The 21,287-nt window shown below is 43.8% G+C and overlaps 1 protein-coding gene across 2 annotated transcripts in view; it reads left to right on the top strand.

Annotated features, from left to right (window-relative positions):
- The window catches only part of Zyx (lipoma-preferred partner zyxin), a 167,402-nt gene extending 163,638 nt beyond the window's left edge, over window positions 1–3,764 (top strand). For both annotated transcript variants that reach the window (XM_067128392.1, XM_067128382.1), the window contains exons 8-9: window positions 393–513; window positions 937–3,764. In XM_067128392.1, coding sequence (XP_066984493.1) covers window positions 393–513; window positions 937–1,068 — 253 coding nt within the window. In that variant the 3' untranslated portion in view covers window positions 1,069–3,764. The remainder of the gene's footprint in view (window positions 1–392; window positions 514–936) is intronic.
- Window positions 3,765–21,287: the final 17,523 nt, after the last annotated feature.

Raw genomic sequence — 21,287 nt, 5'->3', positions numbered from 1 at the left:
TAACTGTTTTTCTCTAGTGATTTATTGGAACCATGAAACAAGAGCATGGTTGTAAAGTTTGTGCTCCCTTGCATTAACAGATCAAATGACAGTTGCCCATCTGGTTACTCAACAGCAGGAGTTGCTAACTTTGAAATCAGCAATTAACATTTGTGGGAAAGATACTGGTATTCCTTCTGGTGGGGGTAATTACCTATGAAATCAATATTGTGCTTGGTCAGATTGGGAGAAAACCTGTGTTGAAGGTTTGTGAAACTATGAATGAGGGGTAAATTTTTTGGTTCTTTAGTACCATTCATTGTCTCAGTTATGTTTTTTTAGTATATTTTAAGGCATAAATTTAGTGTATTTTTGATAAGGCATATTTTTTAAAAGTTATTTTGATGTTTCAGAAAATTTGCTCCTCGGTGTACAGTGTGCAAAGAGCCCATCATGCCAGAGCCTGGTAAAGATGAAACCGTTAGGGTTGTAGCTCTTGATCGTTCATTCCATGTCAACTGCTACAAATGTGAGGTGAGTTGTTTTTTTTCCTAAGGAATATGTAAAACTTTGTGATTTATTGTCTGTATTTCACTAGTCTTCCTGTTATGTAGTTGAGCTTTATTACAATCTTTGTAAGTGCTAATAGCCTCTCTTTTCAGATAGTTCAAAATGGTATTTATTGTTTTTATAAGGATCCATTTTTACAGGTGATGCATAATGTTGCATAAAACTATAAATTTTGAGTTGGTAAAAAAAATTGTTTGTAGATAAAGCATTCTCTATCAGCAGTTATTTCAGTTTTTATTTGGTCATCATGCCACTTGCTCCCTTTTCATATATGGTATTAGCTAATTTTTCCTAGTTTAGCTATCATTTTACTTGTGCATCATAATTCTCAGCTAACATATTTGTTGAAATGCAACATTTAAGCCATTACGTCTGGTTATTTTACAGGACTGTGGACTAGTCTTATCTTCAGAAGCAGAAGGCCGTGGGTGTTATCCTTTAGATGGACATGTTCTTTGCAAAAGCTGTAATGCACGACGAGTACAAGCCATAACATCGAAAGTTACCACTGATCTCTAGATCATATCTTAATGGCTTTCTTCTGTCGCCTCTCTCTCTTTACGTAAAAAGTATATATAAAAAGTTTTCAAATTTACATTGCCATTCATAGAAGTGATGGATATGGATTTACAGTACAGTATATCATTTTCAGAAGTGAAGTGAACCATTAAGTGTGTTTATTTGTAATATGTATCCAATTCTGCAGTCATTTTAGTAATTACAATACTGTAGACATGAGTCACATGTATCCACACCTTAAGTCAATTAGATTTTTAATTTTATCACAGAACATCTGTGACCAGTAATAAATATATACTTAATGGTTTCTTCTTAACAGTACTTGTATCTAAGGTCTATATACTGCAGGTCTGCCTACACAAAAGTTCCAAGAGTGGTGGTATGTATGATGTCATTGATACCATATGTAACCAATACTACATAATTGACTTTAGAATGCAGCTTTTGTTAATTTTATTACTTGATAATTTACTGTTTCAAGTAATTTTGTTCTTTGGCTGTTTAATTCAAGCAAAAACTGTATATGAATAATGCTCATGTATCAAAGAAAGATTATTTATACAATAGTGATTTGTTGTCATGTAATGAAACCAATTCTGAACTATTGTCTTGTGATATTGTGGTGGTGTATTTAGTTCACACTAGCATACATGTACTTAGACCAAAATTCCCATATTATTCATGCTGTAAAAATGCAATGAAAAATGCAAAGGTATTGATAGAAGCAAACTTTTACTGTAGATTCAAATTGTATATTTAAGTAAGTTTTACATCAGTATCACATGCAACTAAAAGTATACCTATTATCGTGCTGATAAATAATGTATGTTGGTATGGTTTGTTATCACTAACAGTCAATCATCATTTGGTAAGTATGTGATGAGAAGTAGAGGGATAAATTTTACTACCCTTTGATTGACCTGCTTCATATAGACCATCCTTTCATTGAAACAATGATGTGTTAAGTTTTTATACATTTGATGGCAAGCCATTAGCTGAAAATGTATTTTTAAAGTCAATACCGCTTCTATTTTGCAAATGCAGAAAAGTAAACAGGTATGACATCCCTTCAGCTGGCATATGTTAATCAATTTTTACTGTATTTTGTATAATCTTTTTAATGAATGACACAACCCATTTCATAGGGTAAAATTATACCCTTGCCTTACATTGCAAATTATTTTAATCTAAATAGATTTTATATAAACTTAGGTTTTTAGTCTGAAATTCATGTACAGAATTTTCTTTTAATCGACATTTTTCTTTATTTTTGCTTAGATGTTTATTTAACATTTGATTTTTCAATAAATTGTCTACTTTCATATTAAATAATTTTGATTCTTATTGATACATTATATACATTGTAATTAATTCATGTAAGTAATTGTAAAGTGAATTATTTAGCATGTAGAATTTAACTTTGCTCTTTTTAGTCATACATAATCATTCCTACTCTCCTAGCTCTATCCATGTGTTGCTTATGCTTCAGTCTTCACAATATTTTTGCAGTTTCGTTTTGTATGCTGTGACTGTACTTTTTTTCATGTTCATTGGCTCAGTGTTTGCTATTTAAAAATTTAATGTTTAGTACAGTTATTTGTTTGTCATCTTCTGCAAAATCTGTGACAAGAAACAGGTACACTGGCAGTTTCAATATATTTGCAAGGAATTTTTTTTAGAAAACTTGCTTTTTTGTAATTTAAAGCCTTTTTGGGTCATAATTCCAGGGTTTCTTTTCATGAGAGAAAAATGTCAAGGAAAGGTCAAGAATTATAAGTAGAGTATAATTTTTTATGATTTAGACACTATTTAGTTTGATCCTTGAGAAACAAAACATTCTTTCCTCAGCCATCATTTCAGTTTTGTGAAAGGCATAGCCAGTGTCCCTAGCCATTATCTGACAAATATCAGTACTTGCATTTTGTATCCCACATTTTCTATTACACAATGAGTGCTTTTTAGTATTCTGTTTCACATAAAATTCATTTGTGAAAGTGGTAAGAGTTTGTTTTGTCTTCCATTCTGGATGTACTAGGTGTAGGATGTGAACTACTGGTTGCTAAAACAGTATCTATGGCATTGCTATTTTTAAGATACAGTTTTGAAAGAACTATGATCCATGGTGCATAAATTATTACTATATAGTATCAGTTTGCTGTTCTTGCTATTGTACAGAACAGTTAATAGATTTCTACAATGCTGAAGTCTCTTACGCTCATATTTTGAGAGATTTACTAATGATTATAGCACTAATAAATTCATGTTTCTCCCTTCATGCATGGTGAAAGTAGACAGGTGCAGTTTGTGTGTTTTCTTGCTGAGGTGATGAGGCGTATTTCATCAGAAATTGTTATTAATAGTGAAATTGAAGCACAACAATACAGTATTGTAATAATGAATCAAATTTTTTCCTCAAGGAAAATAATTAGAAATTGTGTATAAATTTTCCATGTGAGCCGCTTTAGAACATGTGTTGCAATGCATTATTTATATCAGAAGAATTTCTGGACATTCGTTTTATTTTACAGTAATGTCAAATGTGGAATTAATGTTGATATCATCAGCTACATAATTAGTGATGTCAGCTTATCAGAGATATTATATGAGTGGTAATGAGTATATAAAACTTCAGTTCAGTATTCTTTATGTAATTAGAATCTATTCACTATATTAAAATATACAGAACTACACACAAATGTGATATTAATAACCTTTTAAAGATTATATAAAGGTGTATTTGATATTTTACATTAAATTAGATCATTTTGTTGCATCCAGCATTAGTACTGTTTCTTGGTTATAAATTTATTTCTATTTTCTGTGTCAGTAATCGCTTAGTTACTAATTAATTACCCCCATAAATTTTTTCTAAAAGGCAGAATGCTGATATACTATCCTAAATTGTGTTCCACATGTCCTCTTATACAGAGCTAAGTACTGAAAGAGCCTCCATGATGGTGATAGTATGTTGTGAATTACATTGTGCTCTACAGGATAATATATATTTGAAAGAAAAAATGTTTTGAACTGTTTTACTTGCAGGGTTTTGTAAGTGAAACCAGACTAAGCAAAGTAAGAACAGTACATGGAATTATTACTGACTAGACAAAACCAGCATACCTTCTAGTATTAATGATGTTTACTAGTTTGGCATAAAAGAATAGTGAAGGATAAAATGGGTCTGTAAAATTTATTAGTGATACATATGCAATGTACACAGATCCAAGAATGTCAAAAGAAAATCTAAAAATTCTACCAAGGGTCTAAAATCACAATTCTTTAAAGTAAATTGTATTTTTCCTACCTATACAAACCTGAGGTCCTTTACATTAGGAATTACTTACAGCGCAGCTGGAAACAGCCGTTGAACTTTCAAACACGGTGGTTAGGCAGTTGACTACCGTCCGGTAGGCAAGTCCTGCCTGCCCGGATATAAACATTCCAATTTGCCTTTCGACCCAGGTGGCATGAGGTGGGCATGAAAATGTAATGTAAAGGACTTCAAGTTTGTATAGCTAGGAAAAATACAGTTTACTTTCAAATTGTGATTTGTTCCTACATAATATACAAACCATCAGTCCTTTACATTAGGAAGACTCACTGATTGGAGGGAGGACTCTGAGTGAGTCTCTAGAACTGACTGGAGTTAGCCACACCTGGGGTTCCCTTCCTGGTCAACAGAGCGAAGAGGGGAAACCTGCCTCTGACATATTGATCAGGTTGTAGGAAATGCGAGATCAATTGTCAGACTTCTGGACCTTTTTGTATGAATGAGGAAGACGCCATTTCAAACAAAGCAGGCTAGGATAAATCTTAAAAGTCAGCGACAGTAATGCAAATATCAGTATCGGGGTTTATCTTATTGTCATGATCTCCTTCCTTCCCTTGCTAGAGGAAGGAGCGGGTTTGCTTCTACAGTCCTGAAAGGAAATAGAATGGAAGCTTGAAGCCTAGGATTACCTGCAGCGACCACCAGATCCAGTATGTAACGGCTTGAATCCACTCTCTGCCTGCTGGAAGAAAGCCAGGATGAAGAGAAGGAGAGGCTAGTCACCCACACTCATTCTCGCATCCACAACCACACATCTTAGGTGAGATGCAACCCTGTCCCATTAGAGGAGCCGGGTAAGCTACACATCTTGTTGAGCGGCCACCACAGGTCCAGGGAATAGGTGTCCAAAGGGCTTGTGGGCAATGTCCCAAAGGTAGAAAGAAGTGAAGGTGGTCTGCTGAGACGACAACCCCGCTCTCAATACCTGAGAAACCGACAGGTTCTTCTGGAATGTGAGGGTCGGACCAATGCTCCAGACTTCGTGAGCTCTTGGGCAGAAGGTACCTGTGTCATCTTCTCCAACAGCAGAGTACGATCTCCTAATCGTCTCACGAAGCCAGAGAGAAATCATGTTCTTGGAAACTTCTTTCTTGGTCAAGCCAGTGCTAACAAAGAGTCATCGACACTCAGGCCGGAGATGGCGATTTCTCTTCAGATAGCAACACAGCACTCCAACAGGACACAGTAGCATCTCGTTTGGGTCACTGCCTACAAAGTCCTCTAGGGAGGGGATTGTGAAGGACTCAAACCTAGTGTCAGGGTTCTGAGTCTTCGATACGAAGTCTGGAAGGAAATCGAGAACAACTGATCCCCATCCCTTTGAGTATTTAACATCAAAGGAAGGTCCGTGAAATTCTCCCACTCTATTTGCCGATGCAAGGACAAGCAGGAAAACAGTCTTGAGGGTCAGATCCCTGTCTGACGACTCACAAAGGCTCGTGACGGTGCACTAGTCAGGCCCCTTAGAACGAGAGTCACATCCCACACAGGGGGGTCTGAGTAGAGAAATCTCGAAAGAGGAGGAGATATCTACTCCATTCAGCTGCAAGACTAGGCCGAGTGCGGCCCTGTAGCCTTTTACGGCTGAAACGGAGAGAAGCTTCCCTCGGCAAAGAAAGTCGAGGAAGTCCATGACCTGCTGAACAGTAGCTCTGACCAGAGAGAGACCCTGTCTACGACACCACCCACAGAAGATGGCCCACTTTCCTTGGTATACTGTTGCAGAGAACTGCCCGAGGTGTCCAGCCATCTCCGTTACTGCACGGCACGAAAAGCCTCTCGCTCACAGGAGATGCTGGATAACCGCCAGCTGTGAAGACACAGACTGACTGCCTGGTGGTACCACTCTATGTGGGGTTGACACAGCATGTTGAGCCAGGGAGGGATCTCTCTTGGTGCCTCGGAAAGAAGAGCTAGCAGGTCGGGACACCAAACAGCCTGAGGCCATTTGGGAGCCACCAGAATCATCCTCAGACAAAACGAAGGAAAAGCTTAGACATCGAGGTTGTCACACGGGTGTTGGAACGCATCCTCCGCAGCGGCCCATGGGTCTGGCACGACCAAGCAGAAGACCTGAAGGTAATGAAGAGATCTACAACTGGACGCCTCCAGAGATCGAACAACCTCTCCGCGATGTCTGGGTGAAGGGACCATTCTGTCTCTATCACCTGATTCTGGTGGCTGAGCTTGTTTGCCACTACATTCCTTGTTTGGAATATACCTGGCTGACAGCTATACCGAGTGAGCCAGAGCCCACTCATGCACCTGCATTGTCAACTGATGAAGCGGAAGGGACACCAGGCCCCCTTGCTTGTTGACATATGCCACTACTGTGGTGTTGTCGCTCATCAAAACTATGGAGTGTCCCACCAATCGATCCTGAAACTCTTGGAGAGCCAAGAAGGCCACCTTGAGTTCCAGGATGCTGATGTAAAGGTGCTTGTCATCTCGGTTTCACACTCCCGAAGTCAGCAACTCCTCCAGGTGTGCACCCCATCCCTCAGTTGATGTGTTAAAGAACAGAAGCATGTCTGGAGGGGGAGTATGCAGGCACTCTCCTATCAAGGGGTTCCTGTTGTCCATCCACCAGTCTAGGTCCTTTCTCACCTCCCCCATGAGAAGGATGACGCTCTTGAGACTGGAACCAGTATATACTCCTTCAGCCGCCATAGCAAGGACTGCAGGTGCAGACACCCATTAGGGACCAGCTTCTCCAACGACAGGTGACCGATACGACTTGCCATTACCGAGCTGGCTGCTCCTGTCGAGACAGGAACAGCTGTGTTGCTTTCCTGAACCTGCTGATATGAGAGTCCAAGGGGGAAGACTCTTGCTGCTACCATATCTATCAGCATGCCCCAGTATTTTATCCTCTGCTTGGGGATGAGATCTGACTTCTCAAGATTTACTACAATCCCTAGATCACGGCAAAACTCGTGGAGCCAATCCCTGTCCTCAAGCAACTGTGAGCGAGAGCCAGGACCCGCCAATCGTCAAGATATCTCAACAGACATACCCCATGCAAATGGGCCCAAGCTGACACTAGGGTGAACACCTGGGGGATGGTCAAGAGCCGGAAACAGAGAGCCCTGAACCGGAACACCATCTCCCCGAGGATAAAGTGAAGGTACTTGTGGGAGGACAGATGGATGGGTATTTGGAAATACGCATCCATCACGTCCACCTTAAGCATGAAGTCATTCTCCCTAATGGAGGTGAGCATGGAGCAAGCCGCATCCATCGTGAACCAAGTCTGGCAAATGAATTGGTTCTGGGGAGAGAGGTTTATGACAGGTCTCCAGCCCCCAAAGGTTTCTCTATGAGAAAGAGACGGTTGTAAAAACCTGTGGACAGATCCGACATGACTTCCACAGCACCCTTGCTCAGCACGACTTGCATCTCTTGCTTGAGTGCGAGATCCTTCAGCGAACCAGGAACGTAGGTAAGGAGACGGCCCAGAGAGTTGGTGAAGAGTGGCCGAGACTCAAAGGGGAGTAGATATCCCTCCCGAAGGACATCCACTACCAAGGTCTTGGCTCCGTATTGCTGCCATGTTGCCCAATGGCTCGATAGGTACCCCACCACCACTGGCAGCAGCTGAAGGGGAATGCCATCCCTAGCATTTCCCCTTCTTCTTCACCTTGCCCCCTTTTCCCAACTGGCGTGATTGCATGCCCTTTCCGGTAGAAGAAGAAGGCTGGGTGTTCCCACAAGCACCCTTCGAAGTCTGGAACTTCTTGGGGGCTGAGGAAGTGCTAGCCTGGCCTGAAGGTCGGGCCACAGTGGAGTGCAAAGACCCTGAGGTCTTAGCCACTGCCTGATTGACAAGGTGATCGCTGTCTTCAGCACGATGCTTGTCCATCGCAGCATCTACCAGCTCTCTAGGGAAGAGAGAGGCAGAACCCAGCAACGGTCCGTTCCGCAGGGTCATTGGTCATTCGGGACCTACAGACCTGGAAAAACAAGAAAGGACAGTGTCCCCTCTCTTTAGCACCAGTTTTGCCCACAGGTTTGCCATCTGGTGGGCTAGGTAAGAGATGGCTGTACCTCCAGACTGGCACAGCCTCCTGAAAGCAGAGTCCTCTCCAGGAATGACAGCACCTGAGGAGGTAGCCACTTTGGATACTGTGAAGGACCACAGATCCAGCCAGGAGACTGCCTGGAGAGCCACCATGGCGGTGGCCTCCAGGGTCGACGCCTCTTGCTGCGAAAGGGAGATTCCTTCTGAAGTAAGATGCTGCAGTGAGAGACCTGGGCCTAGATGCACCAGGTCCAGGTCAACCTGATTGGTCAGCAATGCCCTCTCCTAGGGTGTATAAAGCGTTTCTGTCGAGGCAGAGGAAGAAGTAAGTAAGTATACCTTAGTTTTACCAGACCACTGAGCTGATTAACAGCTCTCCTAGGGCTGGCCCAAAGGATTAGACTTATTTTACGTGGCTAAGAACCAATTGGTTACTTAGCAACGGGACCTACAGCTTATTGTGGAATCCGAACCACAGTATAGCGAGAAATGAATTTGAGGAAGCAGCCTGCCCGAGTGTGGGGTTCCTTTTTGACCCCCAGAAGGATTCGAGTCATGAATGACGATCCACATACAAGGCCGTGGTCCCTTCCCCTAGATCGTTGTGCTGATGAATCAGAGCAATGACCTTTGCAAAAGTCCTCTGTATCTCGGGGGTGTCCACATCCTTGGGGAGAGGACTCTCGATTCCTCCCAGGGAGCGGTCCTCCCAATCTAGTCTCCCCGCAGGAGGGAGAACCTTGGCAGACCCCTTGGATCCTGCACTACAAGGGTGTACAACCTAGTCGATCCAAGAACCAAGCCAGGAACTTACTCCTTTGTAGTTGAACTCTGGGGAGAGGACTCTCCAGAGTTCCTCCTATCCAACTTGCACCTCCCAGGGAAACCCCAGGAGGTTGAGGGGACAAGTGAGGAGGATCAGGCAACCCCTCCAGGCCTGCTGGCGGAACCAGGAGGAGGGGTGGGCCGAGAGCGGCCATCAATCCATGGTGATGACGGCAACACGGGCCGAGGAGAGCGCCTTTGCCTTGGCGAAGCTCTGTCCCAAGGAGAGCATAGCGGTTCGCCACAGCCGAGCACTTGACTCTACCAAGCCAGGCCGTGTGGACTGGGTGGAGTCGAACACGCGGCTGGCTGGTGAGAATTTGCGCTGTCCTCTTGATAGGCCCCAGTCTTCTTCAAGGACAGAACCTTGCAAGAAAACTGTGCAAGGGACCTCCTCTCCATCTCTCCAGATGCTCGGACCTGAGAGACTGAAGCACCAGCCTGGGAACCTGGCTTGGCAGTGGAAGAAGTGCCAGCAGGCAGAGCCGAGACACCTGCATGTCTTGGCTTTCTCTTGTCCTGTTCCTGAATCAGTATGGTGAGCACTCTCTGACACCGGTTCGGGATAACCGAGTCTCCTTAGAGATCTGGGGACTTGGAGCGGCTCGCGAACCAGCGTCCAACACAGTGCCAGCCTTCGAAGAGGACTTCTTAGGCCCGGCAACAGGTGTGCAAACCGAGGTCTGCACGCCCGCAGCTCCCAAAATGCTAGACCTGGGGGCGAGCGATTTGGTTCCTTGACCCGAAGGTCAGGAAGAGCCGACGAGAGATCCCACTGCTTCCCCTGTGGAGGGAGGCAGCCCTTAGAACTCCCAGGAAGGGATTTCATGGGTGGGGAGAGAGAGCTGCCTTCTTCTTCTTCTTCTTCTTCTTCAACCGACGAGCCTCGGAAGAAGAAGGGGAGGAGGTAGCAGACAACGACGACGAAGACAAAGACAAAGACGACACCTTCCAAGACCTCCTCTTTGACTTCTTCGTCATCTTCTTCAGGATGGCGGTCAAGTTCCCCATCCAGGAGGGAGCAGCAGACATCACAGGAACAGCCGGGGTGGCCAGGACAGGCCAGGAGCCAGGAACAGCAACTGGGGCAACTGGGATAGTTGGGGCAGATGCAGCAGCCAGGACAGCCTGGGAGCCAGGGAAGCCAGGAGCAGCGACTGGGGTGAGCGGGATAGCTGGGGCAGGTGGAGATGCCAGAACAGCCCAGGAGCAGCAGGGCAGGAACCATCAAATGGGGCAAGGTGGAGGTCACCATCATCAAGGGTCCAGCCTGGGACAGCGGGACCACAGTGAAGCCTGGAGGCAGAGGCAATGCGTGCTGGGATGCCGGTATGGCAGTCGCCTGGGTCCCCAGGTGAGACGAGATGGTTGCCTGCATCTTGGCGAAGTCTATCATCGTCACAATGCTGGTGGTAGGCCTAGGTAGCAGCAGCGTGGGTTACCACAGGAGCGACCTCCTAGCATAAGAGACCCTGCAACAATGCTGTGCCAGAAAGACCCATGGAACGCCAGGCTGCATCTACGTCAGCCACCTACTCAGCATGGACAGCAACCGCCATGCTGGAAGAAAAAGTCAGGTTAATGGAGGGAGCCACCTCTCGCTCCCGGGGAAAAGTTTCCCCCGCCCCCGGGGTGAGAAGAGAGCCCCGCAAAGAGGTTGCCCTGATCGTCTCCCCCACCCTCGTCCTTCCATGCCCAATGAAGCGAGCGAAGAAGACGAAGGGAGTCCTCTCCTGAAGGAGCGGCAGCCAGAGGGGGAAGTCTGCCAGGAGAGAGAAACAAGGACAAAGGGTTGGCCACCAAGGGAGTCGTCGGGGGCGTTAACCCTCAAATACCTTGGAAGGCTTCCTCTGGTACCGTTTCCTCCCTTCAAACTTCTCCCACTGCTCAGCCTACCAAGAGCAACACTCAGTACAGGTAGAACTTCAGGTACACACACGGTCCCTGCAAGTGGAGCAAAAGGCATGCGGAACATCATCAATATTTGAACGGAAGCTACTACACTTATTCCTGCCACCCCAGGACACACACACACACACACTGGGGAAGGAGGGTTTACGAGGCTTACTTTCGTGAGCTTGCATACTCCGAACACACAAAAAGCAGACACACCGGGAAAAACAGCTCAATGATGGTCAGGGCAGAGAGGGAAGAACACACATCTGCACCACATGAGAGCCAAAAGCAAATTGGAATGTTTACATCCAGGCAAGACTCCTGCCTACCGGACAGTAGTTAACTTACTAACCACCTTGTTTGAAAGTTCAACGGTTGTTTCCAGCTGCGCCGTAAGTAATTCCTAATGTAAAGGATCGATGCTTTGTATATCGTGTAGGAACAAACACCTGAATGTCTTGACACCATCTCTCGTCCTGTGCCTAAACCAGATCGGAGAGTAAATTCTCTAGTACTGGTTTGGGGAGTGCCCTAGATTCCACAGAATCCCGGACACTCAACAACTTGCTAGTCGAGCGCTCAGCATTCCAAGGAGTCCGAGCGCTCGGCAAGACTCCCAAATCTTTTAAGAACAATCATGGGAGTAATCTCCTCTTGGCTTCCAAAGAAACCAAGGAGGGACAGGCACAGAACCAGTCTTAGATGCAGACTTCTACGAACTGGAATCAAGAGCGCTGCCTCAAAAGGTCGCGCACTCGAGGTCCCCGAGACATGAGACCCCAATGGGGAATGCGAATCGGTTCCCGACTCAAGGGCCAGGGAGAGCCAAATGGGAGAACCCACTGCCTCTCCAGAGAGAGGTAGTCCCTTAGAAGTCCCGCAGGACCTCTGAAGGGAACCTCCTCCTTGCCTCTCCAGGTGCTCGAACCCTTGGGACTGAGACATCAGGCTGGGAACCTGGCCAATTACTGGCAGGAAGAACTGATACACCTGCATATCTTGGTTCTTTCTCTCGCCCTGTGCCTGAACCGGGATGGTGAGAGGTCTCTCTGACACCAGTTCGGGATGCACAAGACTCCGAAGATTCTCAAGCACTCAGTGTGACTCGACAAAGTCAAGCACTCGGTGTGACTTGACAAAGTCAAGCACCCGACACAGCACCAGTCTAGGGGTGGAACCCCTAGAATTGGCGACAGGAGCACAAACCGAAGTCTGCTTGCCTGCGGCTCCTAAAACACAAGACCTTGGGGTACGAGATTCTGTTCTCAAGCCTGAAGGCCAGGAAGAGCCGACAAGAGATCCCACTGCCTCCCCATGATGGGAGGCAGCCCCGTGGTGGGACTTCTTAGGGGAGGGAGAGGCAGCCTTCCTCTTTGGCCATGAGCCTCAGAAGAAGAAGGGGAGAAGGCAGCAGCAGACGAAGTCGAAGATAAGTTAAAGACAGCGACTACATCTCACAGGACTTCTTCCTCGATCTTTTCTCCAACATTTTCTACAGGATGGTGGCAGGAATCACAGGAACCACCAAGGCAGCTAATCAGGAAGTGCAACAGGAGTGGCCCAGGCAACTGGAACACCAGAAGAAGCAACTGGAACACCAGAAGAAGCAACAGGAGTGACCAGGGCAGCCAAGGCAGGAGGCACGACAGGAGCAGCCCAGCTGGAGAAGCTTCAGGAACGTCGGCAACGGCAACAGAAGCAACCAGGGCAGCTGGGGCAGGAGGAAAAGCAGGAGCAGACAAGATCACAGGTACAACAGGAGGCAGTGACACAGCGTACAGGAGTGCCAGAGGACAAACAGCAGTTAGTCCCTCTTGTCAGGGTACAGTGTTGACACCGACAAGGGGATCTTAGCCATTACCATCACCGTGGTCGTTGTCGAAGTATCCACTGTATAAGCGAAGCCTTCCTGCCACAGGGAAACTTCAGCTGCTCCTTACGATGCTGACACTCGCTGTCAACCTAAAGAAAAAAAAAAGAGCAAAGAAGATTAGTAGAGGGAGACTCCTCCTGCTATGAGGAGGATTACCCTACAGAGTGAGAGGAGGACCCCTGAGAAGAGGTTGCCTGACTGCCCCAACCCCCACCAATCTTCGCTCGACGAGCGAGCAAAGAGGACAAAGGAGAGACAGCCCGAAGGGGAAGCTACCAGAAGAGAGAAACGAGGAACGAAAGAAGAGCTTAACGATAATCAAGCAGAGAGCTCTGAGAATACATCTGCACAGCATGACGTCCGAAAGCAAATTGGAATATTTACATCCGGGCAGGCGGGACTCCTGCCTACCGGACGGTAGTTACTGCCTAACCACCTTGTTCAAGAGTTTAATGGCCATTTCCAGCTTCGCTGTAAGTAATTCCTAATGTAAAGGACCGAGGGCTTGCATATCGTGTAGGAACAAGTAGGAACTTGCCAGGGAAGTGGTAGAAACATATCAACAAATACAGTAAAACCCCCGTATTCGCGGGGGATGCATACCACAACCCCCCCCCCAGGAATAGCTAAAATCCACGAATACTTAAAACCCTTCTAAAAACACTTAGAACTGCCTATTTGGGTAGTTCAAACGCAAACAAAATATGTAAAAATGCTTATACCTGAGTATTTTAATAGTTTTATCACAAAAGGTGCATTTAGTCATGAAAATGACATGCAAATACAGTACAGTACTGTAATTAGTGAATATTTCTCAGTAAAAATACCGCAAATGGGTGAATTTTCTGTAAATAATGTGTACTTACGTACTCACAGATTTCTCTTTGGAATGTAGCTACCCATTATTTGTGGAAAATTCGCCAATTTGCGGTATTTTCACTGAGAAATATTCACTAAATACTGGATTTTCATCTCATTTTCATGACTAAATGCACTTTTTGTGACAAAACTATTAAAATACTCAGGTAATGCTCGAGTTATGATAATTCACCTTACGATAATTCGATTTTGCAATGGGATAAGCAATTAACACTGATACGACAATATTTATGAATTATTTTTAAATTTGGCGTGGGCACAGGCATCAGCGTAATGAGGCAGTGAGAGAGACCAAATTACAATAGACAATTTTCCCCCATCTCTTTATCCCATCTAGTTAAAAAAGTAAAAGAGAATGATAAAACTATTGTTAGTAACGTTATACTCTTGCGTAAATGCGTACAGCCATAAACAACCGACCAAGAAACTGCTGTTTTGCTTATAACCGAATCAGATAACAACAGCCGTTTACCTGGTATTTCAACCATCGTACGGTATTAAAGTTAAGTATACCTTAGTTCAACCAGACCACTGAGCTAATTAACAGCTCTCCTAGGGCTAGCCCAAAGGATTAGATTTATTTTACGTGGCTAAGAACCCATTGGTTACCTAGCAACAGGACCTACAGCTTATTGTGGAATCCGAACCACATTATAGCGAGAAATGAATTTCTATCACCAGAAACAAATTCCTCTTATTCTTCATTGGACAGTCGGAGATTTGAACTTGTGGCCAGCAGAGTGCTAGATGAGAACAGAACCCACTTGCCCAATGAGGAACAAAGTAAACAATTACCGCAGGTTATAGCACAAATGACGTTAAGTAGAACAGGACCAGTGTATTTTTACATTATACCCTTATTCGGTATGGATAAAAGATCGTCAGGGCAATACTTTATACTGCTAAGCTGCAAGTTGTAGCTGAAGCTGAGAAAACAATGTTCAAGTTGCTAATGACTACACTGTAAATTACCATGCATCGGCAACATGGATGAAACTCGATTGTAATTAAAATGGGAGAGAAAGTATTTTAATCAAAACTACTAGGCATGAAAGAACATATTACTGTTATTTTACGCCGTTAAACAATAAATACGTAAAGCTCGTATTATGATGAAATCAAGTGAAAATAACGAACGGAACCTTGAATTTTTTTTTACACAAAACAAACGCCCCTAACGGCCATCGTCAATCGTCATCTATTATAGCACAAATGACATTAAGTAGAATAGAACTGATATATTTTTACATTATACCCTTATTTGGTATGGATAAAAGATCGTCAAGGAATTTTACTGCTAAATTTAAGCTGCAAGTTGTAGCTGAAGCTGAGAAAACAATGTTCAAGCTGCTAATGACTACACTGTAAATTATTGTGCATTGGCAACATGGATAAACTCAATTGTGATTAAAATGGGAGAGAAAGTATTTTAATCAAAACTACTGGGCATGAAAGAACATATTACTGTTATTTTACGCCGTTAAACAATAAATATGTAAAGCTCGTATTATGATGAAATCAAGTGAAAATAGCAAACAGAATTTTGAATTTTTTTTTTACACAAAACAAACGGCCCTAAACAACCATCGTCAATCGTCATCTATTAACGAAAATAACAGATAAGTTAATTTCACGACACGTATTTTAGTTATATTTCGACTTAAAAACACTTCGTATGACAAAAAATAACCTTGCCCCTTATAAAAAAAGTATCTAGACTCTAGAGATTCATTTACGTTAAGTAGAAGCAAGAACAGCGCTCTGAACTGAGTTAAATGCGGCGAAATAAACACCGCGTAAACATTTCCAAACTAAAACATTGATGATCACTATGATCGCAGTTTATAATACAAAAGCAATATAAGAATATATACATTATTACTGTATTGGATACAATGAACTACGAACATTTTAAAAGATCCATGAAAAAGATGCATACAGTATTCGTTATGCTGATGTTTGTGTAATATGATATGCGAATATAGAGCACAGTATAATGTAGGCTACGCTACCATGTATGTATAGGCTACAATATACCGTAGTGTAGGCTAAGATAATTCTTGTTTGTTATTCAATTTCTCTTTGTATTGAATTATCATAAGTCACTTTGCATGAACCTCCAGAATTAGCTGATATTAACAATTACTATACTGTGTATGTAAAGAGTATATTTTATAGTGTAGGCTAGGCTATCAGAACCTAGCCTACACTATAAAATATGTATACAGTACATGGTACTGAATACCCTAGTGTAGGCTAGGCTATGTTCAAGATATGTTTTGGCATTTCTTACGTTTTTTCCAACAAACGATGGTTTTTTTTCGGAACCTAACCCCCATTGTAAGTAGGATAATAACTGTATCTGGAACCTAACCCCCATTGTAAGTAGGATAATAACTGTATAAGCATTTTTAGTTTGTTTTGTGTGTGTTTGAACTATCAAAATAGGCAGTTCTAAGTGTTTTTAAGAAGGGTTCTATGTATTCACTTGTTTTAGCTATTCGCAAGGGGGTGTGGTACGCATCCCCTGCAAATACGGGGGGTTTACTGTATATAGTATATACATTCCACAGAGAAATCCGCGAATAGGCAAGTCCGCAAATTGTGAGAATGTGAATACGGGGGGTTTACTGTAATGGAAACAACACACAGTATTAAGGAAGCCAATTACAAATATGACATATCACAATTTTTTAAAGCAATTTGTATTTTTCCTAACTATACAAACCTGAGGTCCTTTACATTAGGAATTAGTTACAGCGAAGCCGGAAACGGCCATTAAAATTCTTGAACAAGGTGGTTAGGCAGTAACTACTGTCCAGTAGGCAGAAGTCCCACCAGCCCAGATGTAAACATTCCAATTTGCCTTTCAGCCCAGGTTTCAGATTGAGGGGTGGCATGAGCCAGGCATAAATGTAATGCAAAGGACCTTAGGTTTGTAAAGTATAATTAGGAAAAATACAATTTACTTTAAAAACCTGTGATACGTTCCTACACAATATGCAAACCATCGGATTACATTAGGAAGACTCACTTGCAGGGGGGAGGAATCTGAGCGAGTCTGAACGGACTGGAGTTCTCCACACCTGGGCTAATCCCCCTGGTTGGAAGAACGAGGAGGAGTACCATGCCTCTGACATATTGATCGGAGTATAGGAACTGCGAGATCAGCTGTCTGACTTCTGGACCTTTCTGAATGAGTGAGGAATCGTAACTCATACAAAAATAGGCTAGGAACAATCTAAAGAGTCGGAGGCAGTACAGCAAAAACCCCAAAATGGTTAGTCTTATTGCCAGGGCCTCCTTTCTCCCCTTGCTAGAGGAACGAGCAGGATTGCTTCTATGATTCTAGGAAATAAAAACACAACAGGTGCTCAATGTGTAAGCTTACCCCATCAGACGCCAGTTGCCAGTTCCAGCAAGTGTCGGTTCGAGTCCCATTCTCTGCCCGAAGGAAGAGAAGCAGGGGGATGGGGATGGGGATGGGGAAGGAGGAGGAGGAGAGACCAGTCACTCTTGTAATCCCTGTCACTTCCAGAACCATACACCTTAGGTGAGATGCTACCTGTCCTTTTTTAGGAGCTGGGTAAGAAAACACTTGTTGAGCCACCACCACAGGTCCAAGGAAAGGGGGGGTTCCAAGGACTCTTGGGCAAAAACCAGAAGGTAGAAAGACATGAATGTGGTCTGATGAGACCACATCTCTGCATTCACACCAACAGAAACTTCTAGAATGCGAGGGATGGACCAAGCCATTGGTTTCATGAGCTCTCAGGTGGAGTTTATAGTAATACCTCAATCTTACACGATTCGAGTTGCACGAATTCACAGACACGAACTTTTCCCTGGAACCTAACTAACTGTCACACTTTACACGATTTTTCACAGACACTCGACATTTGTGAATCCTCAAGAAACCCCGCAAAAGTGTTTGTTTACATTTTTACGTAATTTATAAGTTTTCAAGCTTTCATGTGTAAATTAAATAACATTAATGAAAATAATAGTTTCTTTCTCTCTCTCTCTTACCGAGATGAGAGAATTTTTATGGTTCCATGCATACGTTTATTTGTTTTGTATGATAAATAAATGATTTACCTTATAATAAGTACTGATTTTCAAATATTAATAAAATTAATAAGATTACATAATAGTAAAAATAATAATAATAATATAACTGTAATTACAAAATTTATATATTTCTATAGTAAATTATCTGATATTTTAAACAAACAAATATCATTTTCTAATATTTTGTGAAACCTTTGAAGAAAGGGGCGAGGACAAAGCTGTCAAATATGTGAATCATTGCCCACAGCACGTCAAAGGATTTATACGTACTCTCTCTCTCTCTTTCTTTCTTTCTTTTTCCTTTTCCTTCATAAATCATGAATTTCCATCTTTAAATACCTTATGTAAGAAAAACTTCTCTGTCTCTGTAATAATTCATAAATAATTTAACTTTATATTTTAAGTAAGGGCAATCTCTCTCTCTCTCTCTCTCTCTCTCTCTCTCTCTCTCTCTTCGTACTTAGCGCTCACACATTTTTACGGCTTATTATTTCTCTGTACATCTTCACCTGTACAGTAGATAGTTTGAATTGAGCTAATTTTACCTGCACCACTAAGAACTGTAAATGCGCTAGTGTGTTTTGCAAACACATTCTAAAACACAAAGACATAATGACTAAGAGTTGTGTTAGTCCAGAACAAAGAGGAAGAGACACAGAATAAAGTTCTTAAAAACGAGGTTGAGAAGACTTCTAAAAATAGATCGGTCGGAAGGGGGAGAGAGAAATTCTCTTCCAACTCTCTATTTTTATGTCAACCACATTTCTTTTTTTAAGGGTAATGTGTTTAGCTAACTTTTAAATGAAATTACAGTAACTTTAATTTCATTTCATTTAAAAGTTAGCTTAATACTTTGGGAGCATGATTAGGGTCATATTTAGTGTTACACTCCAGAAATAAGCATTTATTAGCATTTTTAGAGACTGTAGCAAACTTATGCAAAAACTCGCCTTGCACAAGGTGTTCTGGAACCAAACCTTGCATAAGTTCAGGTATGACTGTACAGGTGTCGTCAATGTCAGCTGAAGAGTACACCCTTCCGATCGTCTCACGAGGCCAGAAAGAAAGACGTGTCCTTGGACACTTCTTTCTTGGGCGAGTTAGTACTAGGGAAAAGTCGTTGACATCCATTAGAGATGTCAAGACTTCTTTGGAAAGTACCACAGCACCATAACAGGATACAGCAGCGACTGATCTGGATCACTGACTACAAAGTCCAAGGGGGAGATCATGAAGAACTTAACCTGGCAACAGGTGCTGACGGGTACGGACTTCGCTATGACATCCAAGATGGAGTCAAGCTACTGATCCCCATCCCTTGAATGTTCGGAGCATTAAAGGTCCATGAAGATCTTCTAGCCTCTTCTCCAATGCCAGAGCGACTGCAGAGTCACATGCCATCTACGGACTGAGGTCCCTGGGAGAGCAAGACCAATCGAAGCTTCTCTTCAGTAGCTAAATCTCGCCTGAGGAGAAAAGGGCTCCTTTCAGGTGAAAGATTAGGTCGAATGTGAACCTAAGTCTTCACAACTGCACCGGAGAGAAGCAACTCTCAGCGAAGAAGACGAGAAAGTCTGCAACCTGCTGAAGAGCAGATCTGACCAGAGAAAAAAGTCCCTTCAATGACACCGACCAGCGAATGTGGCCCCAATCCCCAGGTACTGCTGCAGAGGATTGATCGAGATATCCTGCTATGCTTGCAAGGGAAGCCGGATAGTGTCTAATTCGTAAGGCACAGGGATTGTACTGCCAGAGGAACTGCTTCACGTGTTGCTAACACAGAAGGGAGGAACTCTTCTCTGTGCCTCAGAAGCAGAACTAGCAGGCTGGGCAAAAGGCTAAGTCTTCCAGCATTTATCTAAGTTCAGGGTGAATGACACTTTGCTGAACACCTTGCGAATTAGACAAATACGAAGGGAAGATGAAGACATCGAGGTTGTCCCACTGTGTCAGCGTGCATCACCGTAGCGGTCCGTAGGTCTGATACAATGAAGCAGAAAACCTGCAACTTCTGTTGAGCCGTGAGGCAAACAGAAAGACGATAGGGAGCCCTCAAGTCCAGCAACCTCTCTGTGAAGAACTGAGTGAAGGGAGCTCCCTGTCCCCATCACTCAATGCCAGAGACTGAGCTTGTCTGCCAACACATCCCATTTCCTGGAATGTATCTGGCTGATGGCTCTACAGAGTGCACCACAGTTCACTCGAGCACCTGCAAAGTCAACTGAAGCAACAGGAAGGAAACGAGACCCTCTTGTTTGTTGACATATGCCACTACTGTGGTGTTGTTGCCTAACAACACCCCAGAGTATCTCAAAAAACCGATCCTGAAACTCTTGGAGGGCCAGGAAACTGCCTTGAGTTCCAGGATGTTGATGAGAAGGTACTCATCATCTCGGTCGCACACCTAAAGACAATGGTCTTAATAGGCGTGCGCCAGTTCCCCACTCGGTGCATCTGAGAACAGAAGCATGTTGAGAGGAGAATATGTTGGGATATTCAGAGGTTCCTGTCAATCAAGCACCAGCCTAAATCCTCCCTCATCCTTCGATAGAGGAAAAGGAAAGGATTAAGAACTGGAAGCAGATCTCCTTCATTCTCCATGAAGAGAATCGAAGGTGAACTGCTCCTGAGGGGACAGCTTCTGCAGCAATGACAGGACACCAAAGATGACTAGCTCTAGCCAGGCTGGCTGCTCCCAAAGTTGGGAACACAGGGGAGGATACGAAACGGAAGTGTGATGAAAGGTGGACGAAACACGGAGGAAAACAGATAATTCTCCTGAAGGACATCCTCTGCCATATATGTTGCTGTCATATACAGTAGTCTAATGACGCAGTCATTCCTTCATCAAGGCACCAGCAGGAGGAGAACGCCGTTCCAAGCGTTCTCCCTTCCTCTCCTCCCTCTGCCCTCTTCCCGATGGAAAGAGGGTTGAAAAAGAAACACATATACGCACTTTTCAAGAGAATGAGGAAGACTGGGTGTTCTGCAAGTACCCTTGAAGCCTGAGACTTCTTAGGGGCTGAGGAGGGGCTAGCCTGCCACTGACCAGAGGACAATGCAGTTGCCCTGGCACGTTCCTTGACTACTGTGGTATCTACCTATTCTCTGTGAAAGCGGGAGGCAGAACCAAGTAAAGGTCTGTTCCCGAGGGAATGTGATGACTCAGGACTTACTAGATTGGAGATCCGAATCAGGACAGTGTCCCTCTTCTTAGCACCAGAATTGCCCACAGGTTGCTGTCTGGTGCTGGGTAGGCAAACCCACCCCAGACTGGAACAGTCTCAAAAGGCAGAGACCTCTTCAGGAACGATCACATCCGA

Source organism: Macrobrachium rosenbergii, chromosome 3 (genome assembly GCF_040412425.1).
Source record: "Macrobrachium rosenbergii isolate ZJJX-2024 chromosome 3, ASM4041242v1, whole genome shotgun sequence".
Lineage (NCBI taxonomy): Eukaryota > Metazoa > Arthropoda > Malacostraca > Decapoda > Palaemonidae > Macrobrachium > Macrobrachium rosenbergii.
This window is presented reverse-complemented; position numbering and strand designations above follow the sequence as displayed.